This window comes from Argopecten irradians, chromosome 14 (assembly GCF_041381155.1).
Source record: "Argopecten irradians isolate NY chromosome 14, Ai_NY, whole genome shotgun sequence".
Lineage (NCBI taxonomy): Eukaryota > Metazoa > Mollusca > Bivalvia > Pectinida > Pectinidae > Argopecten > Argopecten irradians.
The window spans coordinates 17,527,503-17,543,738 of NC_091147.1; the positions used below are offsets into that span (position 1 = coordinate 17,527,503).

The 16,236-nt window shown below is 35.1% G+C and overlaps 1 protein-coding gene and 1 long non-coding RNA gene across 3 annotated transcripts in view; one reads left to right on the forward strand and one right to left on the reverse strand.

Annotated features, from left to right (window-relative positions):
- Positions 1 to 16,236, forward strand: part of LOC138307277 (autophagy-related protein 16-1-like) — a 28,543-nt gene that overhangs the window by 2,416 nt on the left and 9,891 nt on the right. Inside the window, exons 3-5 of the mRNA XM_069247930.1 lie at positions 1,454 to 1,568; positions 1,877 to 1,979; positions 15,961 to 16,034. Of these exons, the coding sequence (XP_069104031.1) occupies positions 1,454 to 1,568; positions 1,877 to 1,979; positions 15,961 to 16,034 (292 nt within the window). The remainder of the gene's footprint in view (positions 1 to 1,453; positions 1,569 to 1,876; positions 1,980 to 15,960; positions 16,035 to 16,236) is intronic.
- Positions 10,418 to 13,656, reverse strand: LOC138307278 (uncharacterized). 2 transcript variants are annotated; one of them, XR_011205962.1, is made up of 4 exons: positions 13,284 to 13,656; positions 12,830 to 12,994; positions 11,595 to 11,699; positions 10,418 to 11,174 (listed from the first exon to the last, which is right to left on the reverse strand). It is a non-coding gene; the product is annotated as an uncharacterized lncRNA (long non-coding RNA). The 2 variants fall into 2 exon arrangements; XR_011205961.1 differs by lacking the exon at positions 13,284 to 13,656 and having other exon boundaries at positions 12,830 to 13,191.

Below are 16,236 nucleotides of genomic sequence, written 5' to 3' on the forward strand. Positions count from 1 at the left end.
ATCGTTTTAGTGACGATCATCATGTGGTTTCGGTTTGTTTACATTTGTCATTTTGATCCCCGTTGCCTTATTAGATGTAGATTCTTTGAGTAGGCCTATATCTCCCTTGCTACAGTTGGTGCATTGTCATAGCCCTGTTTCAAGCATTGGAGGTACCTTTAACGCGGTAATTTGTCTGTATAAATTGCTGTTTGAATATATTGTAGCAACATTATTTTGTAATGATAGTACACAATCATTCATTATATTGATTACACAAAACTACTAGTTTACTTTCTAGTTCAGCTGTTCAAAGAGAAACATGGAGGGGGTGGGTAACATTGAGAAACTTCTCACTTCATGTTTACTCAGCTAGTGGAGCCACTGACCTTTCTCATCTATGTCCTTGATGAGGGATCTGCTAATACAGGGTATATTTGTGTTTGCATCTTGGTCTAGCCATACATTTTTCTGCCTCTACTACAAAGTCTTCTCCCTCAAAAACAAACAACTGACTCTTTGAATTCTAAATTACCACCAAACAGTGGGTATATAAACACTTGTCAGATGCTCTTCCAATTGAGCGTAACCTGGTTGACGAAGATTGACCAAGTTCCAATACACTCACTGCTTCCTCCTTCTTAAAAAACTCTCTCTCAAAGATGCAACCAATTCTTAATTACCCACCACCAGTCTGTTGGTAACTGTTGGACATACAGAATAACACTTAGTCGGGGGCTATAACAATTGAGCTTAGCTTAACCTCATGGTCAAGGATGATTGTTAAGTCCAATCCTCATTTATATGTACAGATGTGACTGGATTTATGAGAAATGCAGCACAGGGCATGAATGCGGGACATCTGAACACTAGCATGATTCTCTACCAACCGACCATGAGCTACACATGTACATGTATGGTCAACAACGGTTGACTTAGTCCAGTCCTGCTGTCATTTTTCCTCTTCCCTCAATGAAAACCCTTACACTAACACCATGGGTATTCAGTTTGGTGCTGAGTTTGTAAAGGAGAATATATGTAGAAGCACACTGGTTTGAACCCGGAACCTTGAGGATTAAAACTTTAGCCTGATGCTTTAATCATTACGATTGTACTACCTGGATACCTGTGTGGAGTACTGTTGTTTTCAAACCATATACATTGTATCTGAATTGACAGTATACCCCACCCAGTCACATTATAAGTGTATTTGGTAACGGGTGAACCAGTCATCCCACTCCCTTAATGCTGAACGTTAAGCAGGAGCAGAAACTTTTATAGACTTTAGTGTGTCTCTATCAGCCAGGAGACAGACTTGATCAAAGCATTCCTCACAGGAAAACTATGGTAAAAGGCATGACACCAACAGGAGCAAGTATTGGTGGATATCACTTCATTGTTTAACTCGTATAATATTTGAAAATTTTACAAATTAAATTGACTTTACTTTACCATATGTTATTTCTATTCACAGATAATAAATTGTTTGAAAATTCTACATCTCTAAAATCCAAAAATGTCCACCTCACATTAGAGACGGAGAAGCTGAAGGAAGAAAATCTTAGCTTACAAATCAAAGTAGAAAGTGGGTAAGTTAATGTACTAAAATGAGCATGTTGCTGTTTCATATTTTACTGATGTGTTTCATGAATTTGTTTAAGGGGGAGCTATAAAAGTCATAATTGGTAAACGTTAACTAGTCAAACAGGTGGCAATTTCATGTTCAGTTAATCCCAAACACCTGTATTATTTTTTCCAAACAATTTTGGGGAAATTTTTTTTATTCTAATTTCTGTGTACCCTGATAACCTGTTTTAAAGTTACTCATCGCATCAAAGGAAAAGATAAAATAATACTAAGAATGACCAATTTTCATTTTGTATATTACATATTTCAGAGGTGGAGGTGGAGGCGGAAATTCAGAAAAAAATTCCAACCTTGAACATAAACTTTACAAACTACAGGAAGAGTTGACGGAACTACACAGGAAAAGGGGTGAAGTACGCAATATGTTCATACAGCAATTCTTTTCAATAGTCAATTTACTTTATTTCACAAGCAATTTACTTTCGCAAATTTCGTTAATGTCTGCAATCATGAAAATAAGGATCTGCGAAAGAGTGTTGGTTTACAGTATGAAAATAGTTTTTCAAAAATCTTAATTTAGCAGTATGGCTTACCTGGTAATTTACAGTACCCGAAGGGTGATTTGGGAGTAAATAGCTCCGCGGGCGAAAAATCGCTCGAGCTTTCGCTTGGAATTTGAGCGGGATCGCGGCGAGGTTGGAGCGGGATCGCGGCGGGACGGGAGGATGATCCATCGCTCACAGAGCGGATCCGCCCGCTGTCCTCCCCGCTCTACGAGCGGGTTCGCCCGCTCGTAGAGCGAGTTCGGCTGCTCGTTCCTAGAGCGGATTCGCCCGCTCATGGAGCGAGACCGCTCGCCCTCAGAGCGGATTCGCCCGGCGATCATATCTATCTCGGAGCGGGAACAGTTACTAGTACGACATTTAAGCAGTTTCGAAAAGTCATGGCATGGTAAGTCTTATACAATGTATATCATTTTCTTTTTTCATATTCATAATCTATTTTAACAAAATGGAAAAGAATCGACAACAAGACTATATGTGCACATAAATGAATTGTTTACAGGAAGATGTTAGAATTACGCTGAATGTTCACGGTAAGTACAAATTCCTTTTGTAGTATCTTGTAGTTGAATAAGGTCATTGTGACATTTATTTGGAACAGACATATACAAGTACAAAGTGAAATATCGGGAAATCATATTATCTATTATACAAAATAACGATTCCGGAAGAATGAAAGAGCTTTTTACTCTTACATCCATACCATGTACGTTTCAATTACGTTAGTGTAATTTAACAACGTGAAGTTAACGCGGAGACTTTCATGTACTTTGTATAGTTGCATTGCCAACCGTATACCGGGATCAAGGATTATGTTGTTTTGATTACACATGTCCCTGTTGATAATGACATTTTTTAAAAACAAGCTATAATTTTCAAATATATAGCAGAACAAAATACTCGGAAAACATATATAAATAGTCTTAAATCTGACATGGATTCCAAACGTACTTGGTGAAATTACTCAATGATCAATAACCATGTGTACTACTTGGTACGCTTTATATTTTCTAATAAAACTAAATAGATATATGCACAACTATCTGCATCTTGATTTTAACCCTTTAACAATTTTGTCCCAAAATTTAGCAGATGAATGCATATGTCATAATGACATTCACACGCTGATGGTCTTGCTTTTTATATCTTTATAATGACACAAACACGAATAAGCAGTGATTCCATGATCAGAATTAATAAACTGACCTCGTTGACATCATTTGGTTACTTCTGTCTGGCTTACGAGGTCTAAATCATAAAACAAAATTTCTAGTTCCATTTGTATTTTAAATCTTTTGATAGTCTATCTCAACCGGAAGTCACGGGGTATATAGGATTAAACTAGAAATATATATTTCGAACGCAGTTATATTGAAATCATCGGGAAAGGAAGACATTGTGATCGACATTATTATCCAGATATACATTTATGTACATGACGTATACACAATATCGCATAGTTAATTGATATTGCGTCATTAGTTTTAACTGATGATATTTTCAGCGATATACATGTAATTTCAAAGTTTCTCAGAAGCTCTTACCCTCTTTTGTCATATAATTACCAACAGTTCGCCTGTAGACGCAAGTATCACATTGTTCCAAACCTCTTACGATCGTGTTTCAGTGTTAGAATAAATAAACCATTTTGAGAATGTCGATATATGTTTATGGTCAGAAGAATAGAAGTTTTGACATTAGTTTGACAGCTGACAGAAACTGAGTTCAATAGGCCTTTGAACATATCATGTGTAGAAGTTTCTGATCATACATAAAATTTAAACATTCAAACGATTTTATAACAGCTTTATTACAAACCAGATTGGATTGATTATTAGGCAAATTTGTTTGAATTGTCTACGGTGTAGATATAGGTAAGTCATCACCAATATGTTGATGGTATTATAATGATAGGAAAGGACTTTTTCAGTAAATCACGAAAACATGCTTTTAAATTTAAAATATACGTATCATCTAAAGCCCACGGCGGCGTATTAGGGCCACTATGTCATTTTATTTATCTTATACGTATAAGGTGTTATCTTGTACGTACAAGCCATAGATACTGAGTTGTACGTTCATGATACATGTACTTTCTTGTACGTATAATATATATATTAAGTTGTACGTACAAGATAAATAAAATGATATAATGGCCCTAATACAGATAGTATATATTTATACTATGCAAAAAGTATACACAGAGCGGGCAATAAATTGATACTTTGATAATAAGGAAACAGACTATTCATGAATATGGGTTACTATAATAATAAGCGATACAAATCCATTCTAAGCAGAAATCAGTTTGGATTAAACAAAACAATGAGAAGTAGAAATGTTTCCTTACTATTGATTTCGCATGTTGTTCATAATACAAGCTTACTAAGCACCTTACGGTGTTCCAAGCGCACGGCAGCCATATGCATTATACAGTGTCTAAATCTCGAATATCGTCCAGTTTTCAGAGTCAAAAAGTTAGTATTTTGAATATTTTTTTCGTCAGATGTTTTGATACACAAAATAGTCAATTGATAGTTACATTTCATCATATTTTAAGCAACACTTTTAAGTATTTTAGGATTCTCGATACCATATGTAATGTGTTCTGGTTGGCATTTTCAACGATAAATAACTATTCAAACATAACTTACATATGTATTTAGGCTCTTTAGAACGACATGCAAATATAAATGTTGAACAAGGAACTTGAGATATATGTTGTAACTATTAATATGTGGTCTGCACTAGCCTGCATACATTTGTACGTATACGATTTTAAGTGCTTGGTTCATGTGAGGTCTCGAAATTGAATACGAAACTTACTATTCTAGTTTTATTCTAGCTTTGCTTTTTGCGTACAATAACCAAATAACTGGCCGCGTGCACGTGGTAGTCCTACCGCTCCAATGTTGCACTTTAAATTGTTCATCAGTCACATCATATTCTCAGGTGTCCGGTGTAATTATGTAACATAGCCTCATAGCCTTCACACCTGTACTACGCCCCAGGACAAGGCATGGGACAACCATTGACACGGGTGTGTATTTCACGGTTGGTTGATCAGACCTACCTGTGACACCCCTGTATGGACCCCCTTGTATACCTGTAGGTTGGTATCCCAGTGGAATTGATATCAATCAATCGACTCAATCAAATTGTTTTATTTCATATAGAGATTTAGATAGCTATTTATACCATTTATGTCTCAAGAAATAATATATGTTTCTTATGTCTCAGATATAAGTGACCTATATAGCTACCTTACCTGGCAGAAAACAGCGAGTGTTCACAGTTCTTATCATGTAATCATGAGTAAATAATCAATGGTCTATCCTTTCGCAGAGATTTAGATAGTATACTATGTATGTCTCTGTCTTGGTGTAATATACCGAATGTAAAATGTGATTAACCTTGATTAATAATAGAACTCGGCTTATCTGCTTATGGAATTAAGTTTCCATCACCAACTTCATTGGATTGAAAACATAGCTTTTTTTAACGTAGACCGTGTGTGTGCACAGTGGTCACTGTCGTTACTACAAATGTAGCAGTACTTAAAACTAAACCTGGTACTCATTCTTGAAAATTATTTTCTTCGTGTTGACATATAAAACTGGATAATAGTCAAGGCCATGACAACAGAGTCACCGACTGATGAGCGGGCATTGTTTTGATTGGTCGTAGTATCAGTTTGATTAACACTTTCCAGGTACTTTGTTTTCCAGGTACAACCAGAGGATCAGCTCGCGTGTCACTCTTACATGTATGGATGGAGATGGACCCCCTGTGGTCAGCGAAAGCTACAGGATGTTTCCCACGACTTCCAATTACCCATAATTATGTTGTTAATAAGTCGGTTAATGGTCAAGTGTTGTGACACCTGCGGATTGTAGTGGTCTATACAGTAGGCTAAAATACACATGTATAAGCAGTCTAAAGGCATCACCTTGTGCAGAGATTTTAATAATGAAATTATCATTATCTCTGCCTTGCGTAAACTTTTAAACATGCACGGCTTGGTATCTTTTTACTAGAAATCTAATCTCTGTTTTAACAAATTACTTAATTATCAAACTTCGAGAATATTCAATTTTCACTATGTAATTTAAAAGGAGAAGAATTCGGAAAAAAATGGTCATATTTAATCATCCATTTGAACATGTTTCTGTATAATCAAGAACCAATTCAACATAACGAAAAGAAACAAAATATGTATATAATGTATTTCGTTGTTCAATACACGCAGATCATAGACCAAAATTAGGGCGGGGGGTTGAAAAAAACCCAGAAAAAACCTGCGAGTTTGAATTATATAATACACAATTCATTTATAGTTGTAAACGTGTTTCTCTTCTTTTTAAACAATCTTCAACAGTACATTTATTTGTCATATAGATTATCATTATTGGTTAAAGAATTGGATATCCGAAATCTAGCAACTATCAGAAATGTTAAATTCCTGACATTGTGCATTACATTTGCATTGTTCTTTCTCGACATGCCATTTGTAAATAATTTTGCAGTTTCTGGTATAAAAATACATATACATGTAACCAGAAACATATATCTTCATGTACAAATGCATACATGGGTGTTCTGAAGTAAATACATGTAGTGCTTGATACACTGGTTACATTTGTATATGTTATGTACGAACGGTATATTTTACTGTAAACCAAGGACTTATAATTGTTTACGAATATGACATTATACGGCAATTACATGATGGTCCATCTATAACTTACCTGTGGACTGATATTTTGACACGTGACGTGTGCTAATCAACAAAGCGTGACAGGTCACTAAACACCCTTCTTACATAATCTGGTTAGCCCCCTAATTAGCCAGGGTTGACCACGCGGTTTTAGTTACAGCAGTATACAGGTATAGAGATTAACGCAGCACGACATTGGCTATATTCGGAAGTATTCTGATTTCAATACTTGATATCTGCTATTGGTATAAGACATTGACATTTTCAGCCTCATTTTTTTCGTCTGATCCGTGTATGTTTTATTTTCAAGTAAAGACATTAATGAATGAACTTGAGCGAAATATCAACAAGTCGTCGGATGTACTGTATTATATGAAAGCTGAATTTATTTCATCAAAACCAAATTGGTCGAAAAATACCACTCCTGATAAATTATAAATATTTGTGATATGACGGTTCTTAAAAACTTGTTATATAAAATTAGAACCGCCAAATTACAGTAGAATTAAATGACAAAGATATATACTGGTGATTAGCAATATAATAATCGTGTACATGTATATGTAGTTCTAAACACCGCGGATATACTTATTATGTACATTTTATTGTGTATAATTATGCAGAGATGGCAATTCATCTACGATAGGTACATCAATATATGTATGGTATAAATCCCTATTTCCAAGTGTATTCCGAACTATATCTGTGATTGAGAATATATTAAACATGTATCGGACATGTACACAGGTATTTGTGCCTTACAAATCGATGTTCAGATTCAGATTCTTTATTTTGCTTAAGTGTTACAACTTATCGCAACATAATGCATAAGGTTCCCACTTAGCCAACATTCTGAATATTTAGGTATACAGGTAAGGTATTTTGTTGGCCAATGGAGACTAGGTGTGAAAGACAGAACAATAGGAGATAATTACAGGTGAGGCTATAGGCTGTTTCATTCATTCATTCATTCATTCATGTCTTTATTCCTCCAAAATTTGAAGAGTTACAATGAACGTATTATATTATGATGAACAGGAAAACAACAGAAACTTTAGGTAAATAAGGAGAACATTGGTACAGTGCAGAACAATCAAAATAATAAGTGATAACTATAAAATATGACAAAAAAAAACACCCACAAAAAAGGGAAAAAATACAGAGTGTAGGATGCATTGAGACATACTCTTACTAGTTAAACGTTAGCTGTGAAGCTTTTTCAGAATAAATGCAGCATTCTTTAGCAAATGACGCAAAGCATCGGTCCTCGTCAATAAAAATATCTTTCAATGTGGCTGGTGGACTGCCGAGGAGCATTGAGATCTGAACTTCCCTTGAGGAGTTGGTTAAAAAGGTGTAAACTTGTACTGGGTAGTCATTGACTATCTTCGTGAAAAAAACGTCACGGAGAGATAGCAATGCGCGACTACGACAGTCTAGCAAAGAATGTGCCACTGCATCGTATACATAATCATTGCACTGGGCACAAGAGAGTTCGCAATTTGGTGAAATGCACCATAGCTTAGCAACATTTTTAAACGTTCTATCAAGATATGGGTAACATTTAGATAAGAACCATATCGGCGAAGGACGCATATCACACTGGAGGTTTTTAAACCTCTCAAACTCTTCACAGACAGTGAGGCGTTCACTCCACTGTGAGGTGTACTCGCCAAGAAGGACAGCCTTAATGAGATGTTTCCAATAATGCTTCACTGGGAAAATCCCATCTTGCAAGAATTGGTACAAGAAGTCTTGCAATTCATATTTGTGAAAAATGTTCCAAATGTCGACAGCAAAACCATTTTCGCTACAGTAGGTACCAAAATATACATGAAAGAGACGTAGTATGAAGAGCCTCTTCGCAGTAAAGCGTATATCTGCTCTGCATAATGCAGAAAAGAACCGAAGTTTCGAAAGTTCAACATTTAACCGTATGGATGTTAACCCAAGCATACTTAGGACAATATCTGATCTGGTGCGCCTTGGAAAACCTTGAATAAGCTTAGCACACAAATGGTGAACTGTTTCAAGGCGGTTCCATTCAGTTTCAGATAGTGAGAACCAGAGTTCACATCCAAAAAGGCTACCTGGCATAACTACTGTCTTGTACAACTTAGCAGCGGTCAATGGATTAATTCCAATACCAAATAAATTACAGTTTAACAAAGCAAAACATTGACTACGAAGCTTGTTAACTGTCTCATTGACGTCTGGACAACCTGGTTTGAATTTATTTAGAAATATACCGACATGCTTGGTATTTATAGAATCTGAGACTGTATCATTGCCGAGTTTCCACAGCCGTTTTGCTTTCGAAAATGAACTTTTGCTTTCGTTAAAAACAATCACAGAAGACTTAGATGCATTGTAACTAAATCTCCATTTACAACTGTAATTGTAACAGATATCCATAAGACAGTCCAAACCACGTTTAAAAAAAGACAGAAGGGTAATATCATCAGCTTGCGTTGGACAAGTTACATTTATATCTTGTATGATAAGAGAGTACTGAGATGCACATAAATCATTAAGTAGGTCATTAATGAAAACTGTGTACAGCCACGGAGAAATAATACTTCCCTGGCGTGTACCTTGGTGTATCTTGAACCAATTTGATACCAAACCTTGGTGCAATACAGCACTATACATGTTCGAATATAGAGAAACAATAATATTGATATACTTTGATTTAAAACCTAAGTTTTGAAGTTTGTAAAAAAGACCATTGTGCCAAACACAATCAAACGCTTTAGCAGCATCGAGAAAACATGTAAAAAGTTTGCTGTTATTTTCTTTTGCAAATGTAATAGATTCATTAACCAGAAATGACGTCATTGTACTACTGACGTGCTTTTGAAAGCCATTCTGTAGAGGATTTGGAATAAACAAATTTGTTTCTTCAAGTCTACCAAGCAAAATTTTTTCAAAAACTTTCAAAATTACTGGTAAAAGAGATATGGCACGATAACTGTTAGGGTCAGTTTTTGGCTTGTTGTGACCTTTATACAGTATACATGTACAGCCCCTTTGTAAGTACAGGAGGGACATATTCTACTCTAACGAAAGCATTAAAAAGAGCATGAAGGCAGTTGTACAAGTTATCGTTGGCAAAAATCAAATGTTCGTACACAATGTTATCATATCCAGCTGTTTTACCACGTGGTAAACATCTACATACCCTTTTAACAACCTGCAGTGGAATTTCATCAAAATCTTGAGACTTTACCGAATGACTGGCTAAAGTATTGGTAACTGATTTATTGATTTCGGCTTCGAAATTTGAATCAAAATGATCACATGTTGACAGAGAGTAAATGTTTTCAAAATACTGACCCCAGCAGGTGGTTAAAAGAGCAGGGTCTCTTACGACTGACCCGTTAAAGTTCATTTCTGCACCGACAGCACCCGATGATGATTTACAGCGACGTTTAACCAAAGACCAAAATGAACTTTGACTAACGTCCGCACATTTTTCTATTTCGTTATTAAGTGCTTAAGTGTTACAACTTATCGCAACATAATGCATAAGGTTCCCACTTAGCCAACATTCTGAATATTTAGGTATACAGGTAAGGTATTTTGTTGGCCAATGGAGACTAGGTGTGAAAGACAGAACAATAGGAGATAATTACAGGTGAGGCTATAGGCTGTTTCATGAAACTTTCAAGTTTTATAGGTATGTACTTTATGTGATACCCCACTTTATGTAAAGGGGAAAAAACGCTTGATATTTTGTATTATATGTATTTTAAATAATAAACACACGTTGTATATCAGAATGCATACATCCAGTAGTAGATTTTGAATATAGCTACTACTTTCAAATAATTTCATTTTTAATGAATATATATATCATAATGGACACAAACAGTTATTACATTTTGAACATAGCTACTACTTTAGAGTCTGTAGAGTCCTCATGACGTCACAGGTCAGGGTTCAAAGCTTGGGGCTTCAGGTGTGTTCTAAGAAAAGTCGCATTATCTCTAATACCGTAATGGAAATCGTACTTTGTCCATTCTAATTTTTATCCAATGGTGCGTTTTGCAAGTTTTATACATCAAACCATTCCGTGTACACTAAAACGGAGAGAGAGAAGTACAGAAGTGAAAAAAAAATTAAAAATCAGTAAGATGATTATAACAATTATGTGTTACTTATTCCAGCTGTCTTTAGAAATTGCAAAAGTAAGAAATCTAAACGAAAGTTGTATCCTCATTAAATATATATAATCCTCTATCTTCAGCCAGCCTCCGTATCCAGGTAAAATTGTACAGGTTTAGGTCGTTCATCGCAGTTGGTCCCTCATTGATTGGCATTTTTAACTGAAAAGCATATAAGAAAACGGTAGTTCAAGACAAAGTTATTTATAAGAAAAAAAACCGTTCCAGATAACAAATCGGCAAAATAACCATTGTTCTCCCTTAAATAATTTTTCCTGCTGGTCCTAAGGACCGGCTGACCCTAAAAGTTACTGGTCCTTACAAAGTTATAATTCATCTTTATAGCTTACATAATTACTAGCAAAGTAATAGTTTTACTAACAAAATATATCTGCATATCCGGATTAGTATCGTAGGCTCTCAACAAAATTGGCCGACAACCAGAATATTACCAAAATTTGTTTTGTACAGTTTGATCTTCAACCTTTCTTCAATTATACTGCCATTTATGTTTTTTTATATCTTCTATCTGGACCAAAAGTTGCCTATCAAAGGACCAGCTACATTATACAAATTGTCTACCTGACTATAAAATTGCCGGTCAAGGGCAGATGGACAGGCGTTAATTTTGAACGCTGAAAATAACGATCCCCGAAGGCGTCTCCTCCGGCGTATCTGGATCCGTATCTGCACGAGGACGTAAATGAGCAAAGTATCACATTTTAATAATGAGAATTATACAAAGAATGGTAATCGCATAACATGTAAAAATTGAAATTATTTAATATTAAACGTTGCTACTCATCCTATATTTCCAAGGGGACACAACAATTTCGTAAACCTAATTATATATATACATGTATATTTTAATCATCCTCATGATTAATTCTTATTATCTTACTTAGAACGACGAATTTCGTCGAACACGTAGTTAAAACACCTTAAGATAAATGAACAAATAAATAAACAGTAGTGATATTTTGTCTGGGTTTTGTCTTATTCTTGCATAATTCATCCGAATGCGACATACATGTAGTGTGTATATCATGATATGTATATGAGTGTAAGTTGACCAATAATGGTTATGAAACAGGTTTTGAAAATCACAGGTAGGCGTGTCGGGCGCTGTATGCAAATATTGATATGATGAGGGCCGGGTCGATTACGTCACGCACCAAATAAGTCTCGTTACCACAATATATATTCTGATACCAAAAGGCGGATATCTTAGGAGTCCGACAACTGTTAACTAATAACTGATATTTTAGAAGCGATCTTTATAATTATGTTTTTAATTTTAATCCTCATTTCTTTGAACTTGATGATAATCATAACTTACAGTCCGCCCATACAAAACATGCTAGGTAAATATTAAATGTACCTTATAGAATATGTGTTTTAACTTCATATAATTGACAGATCGCCAGCTGCCAGTCAAGTCGCACATGACTTTGCATTTTGTATTGTGTGTGCTACGATGTATGCTCCGACATTGAAAAGAAACACGTGCGTTTGCGAGCACGAGACGTGTTTATATTACACATGGCGATCGGTCAATTAATTTTCAGTTTTACTTCTTTTACCCGTTTCGGTGTGACATAATTGTGTATGTGTGTGTTTTTTTCCTTTTTTTACTTCAAATTAGTGTCTCATAAGTCAGTTTGTGTGGATATCATTATCATAATATTTTCATATGTACTAGTACTCTGATGAAAACTCGGTTGTTTTTATGTGATTTTGATATGTGACACTCAAATAAAATAAAATGTTACTGATACTCCAAGTGATCGCGTCTAGATCTTGAAAGGAGTACTCACTTCATTTTAGCGTGAACAATTGCAAAGTGAAAAATCGTTGCACTATTCTTTTGATAGTTGAGAATAGTTTTCCTTTACATGACATATCACTATGCCATTCTCCAATAAACAGGGTTCATGGTACATCGTTTTAGCTAGTAACAGCAAAGATGGCGGTCCTACACTCTGAAAAATGATTATCAGCACTAGTAAAGAAGGTATCGTAAAAGTATTTCATGAAAGTAGAAGTTGTTTAATGTGTTTACGTTATTGGAAAATAAATGCGATAGAAATAAGCATAACTTAGTCGTCGAATAGCACCCACTTCAACATTTATGGTCATTTCGTCCATTTCGATGTATCGTAGGTGTATCGCTGAGCGAAGTCGTATAAATTAGATAATATTTGAAATTGACTGAAAGCATCATCGTTAACACTTTTTCTTCAAAAAATGAATATAATGACAGGCACTTACCGTTTTGGCTGGAATATGCGATGTTGGTATTTTTACATTGAACAGGCATATTCATCGTATTTTGTTTCCCCGCTGGTCGATTTCAGGTCTTTCCAGATAAATATATATTGCACAGTGAAGATATCGAGGACAAGTAACAACATCCAGTCAATTGTTTTCAATTCGCATCGTATAAAACACTTCATACAAATAATATTTTCATCAAACGTTAGGTATGTTCAGCTAATGTTGGCGTACTTAGACAATTTACATAATAAATAAACTACATACATATACATGTAATTACATGAAGCAAAGCATTCTATAACGTTGCATGGTAAAAGTAAATAAGGATTTTGAGAGGAATTATCTGACATTAATTTGAATTGGTTAAAAATATCTACTGTGTATATTCTGAGTATAAATTAAAAGAGGCCATATCGTACAAACATCATTCAGATGGTAAAAAATACCAGTTAGTTAAAGACATTTGAATTACAGGCCATATGCATATTGTTTGAATTTGTCTTCACGACCATTTGTATGTCATCATGCCAAAAACGGGGTATTTTGATAAAAACGACGAAACTATACGACACATTCTAATAATAGATCAGTATATATCAAATCTTGAATTAGTGTCAAATTTTGGAAACACAACACATGGACATATACTGTATATATTATCAATAGTATATTTTATTAAATACTGAATAGGATTGATTCACAAAGCACGTGTTAACACATCATTCTATTTTAAAACAATTTCTTCATAGTTTCCGATGAGCAAGTTGAAGAAGGTAAGTTCGTTAGCTAACTATACTCGTCCCTTTAGTTTTAGATTGTGTCATGCTAAGTAATCATCGCGGCATGTTAGTCAAAGCTGAAACGATGACAATATCTACCAACAGATCGCTTGGTGACAAATCGATGCCGAAGTGTATCATATCGCTACCGAAGCAGATCATATCGCTGTCGGAGCGGGATCGCTGCCGGAGCGGATGATCTCGCTGCCGGAGCGGGATCGCTACCGGAGCGGATGATCTCGCTGCCAGCGGGATCGCTGCTGGAGCGAGCATTAAATCGCTTGCGGAGCGGGACCGCCGCGGGAGCGATCTCGCTTGCGCGGATCCGCAGCGAGTTCCGGGCGAGTTCGCTCGATTGTCGCTCGTCGCTCGCGGCGCGATTTAGTCCCGAATCACCCTTCGGGTAGTGTATATTCAGCTGATAGAATAAGGAAGGGAATGTAAAAATGTATGAATTATTTAGACTGACCCTCACTGGTATGTGTGTTGTAGTGGAAACATGGTATTTATATATATGTATTATCACTTCTCTCAATCTCACAATTATTTGACTGATAGCTAATTAAATGTTAAGGAATCAAAGTTGTAACTGTCTGATCGAGGGGTACACATTCTTTTACCAAAACGGAGGAATATGGTATTTACTGGTATCTCGGAAAAAAAAATCCTTTATTACAGGGTAGCAAAATCTTAAAGAGGTCAGTCTGCCAGGATGTTGTTTAACTGCTTTTATTACAAGTCGATTTATTGTTATATTCCAAAGAGAGTGACTTTTGTCATCAATAATAATGTTTATTAATATAAAAATTGAATTTTCCATATTCGACCCAATAAGTGACCAGGATGTTTAAAACATTGAAAAATTAAATTAACTAGATGTGGTTACTATTTTACAAAGTTACTGCAAAGAATAAGCCATTAAGTAATTTACAAAAAAAAGTCAAATAGAGGAATATTTTCCTTAAGTTTTCATAGTTTCTGTATGTATTTAAGTCAAAATAAGTGAAATAATTAATAGAGATATGTGTGCTTATTGGGTCAAATATGGCATTCTTAAATTTCTGTGTGGATATAGTAACTGTAGGGTTTTCCATGTCTTGGGGTCATGGGTATAACAGTTTTGTGATACCTGTGTGTTGATCAGGTATTGAAGTATTTTCCACCTACACACAAGAAACATCCTTGTATTGTTTAAACAGTAATGTTAAAGCAAACAAATTATTCATCTTATTTACACTTTAACTTCCTTGTTATAAAATGTAATCTTCAGAGGAGGGATGGCGTTTTATGTATCTGAATTATAATTTTTTACTTATCAATAGTAGGAGTAATTGTCATGGCTGGTCTTATGATAAACTTAATTATCAAACATATCACTGTCAATTGATTATGTCCAAAAAACTTATTGGAGTTTAAGTATGCTGGGTACTGTATTTTAAAACTAAATTATCAAACATATCACTGTCAATTGATTATGTCCAAAAAACTTATTGGAGTTTAAGTATGCTGGGTACTGTATTTTAAAACTAAATTATCAAACGTATCACTGTCAATTGATTATGTCCGAAAAACTTATTGGAGTATAAGTATGCTGGGTACTGTATTTTACCACATAAACATTCCTGTCCCAATAAACGCACCTTCCCCTTTTTCTGTAATGAGATACTGTATAGACGGTAGCCAGGGTGGATATGTTGACCCATAAAAATCACTGTTTGTATGGTAATTAAAAAAAGCACACTTATATTATTAATTACTTAATATTCCTGATTTGTTAATCATTACAGTCAAACTTCTATCTGAAAACCCAAATGTTAAAGTTGAAGTGAACTTTTAGTTCTATCTCTATCAATTCTATTAAAAAACTGTATGGCCTTTTTTATGTCCTGTAGAATGCCCAACAGTTAATTGATTTAAACACAGCCCTTCAGGAGAAAGAGAAGGAGCTACAGGCCAAAGACAACAGGTAATACATTACATTGGTTTTGAAATTTTTGTAAAGTATTTTGTTTTCACGTATACAATATTTCGTGTCTAAGTCTTAATTAGGCTTTTGATATAGTAATTCTAATTTAATCCCTTTGACATTTGTCAATAAAATTGAAATTGAAAAACATTACCGTATTTTCCGGAGTGTAAGCCAGTTTCATGACTCGAGAAATTCTGAA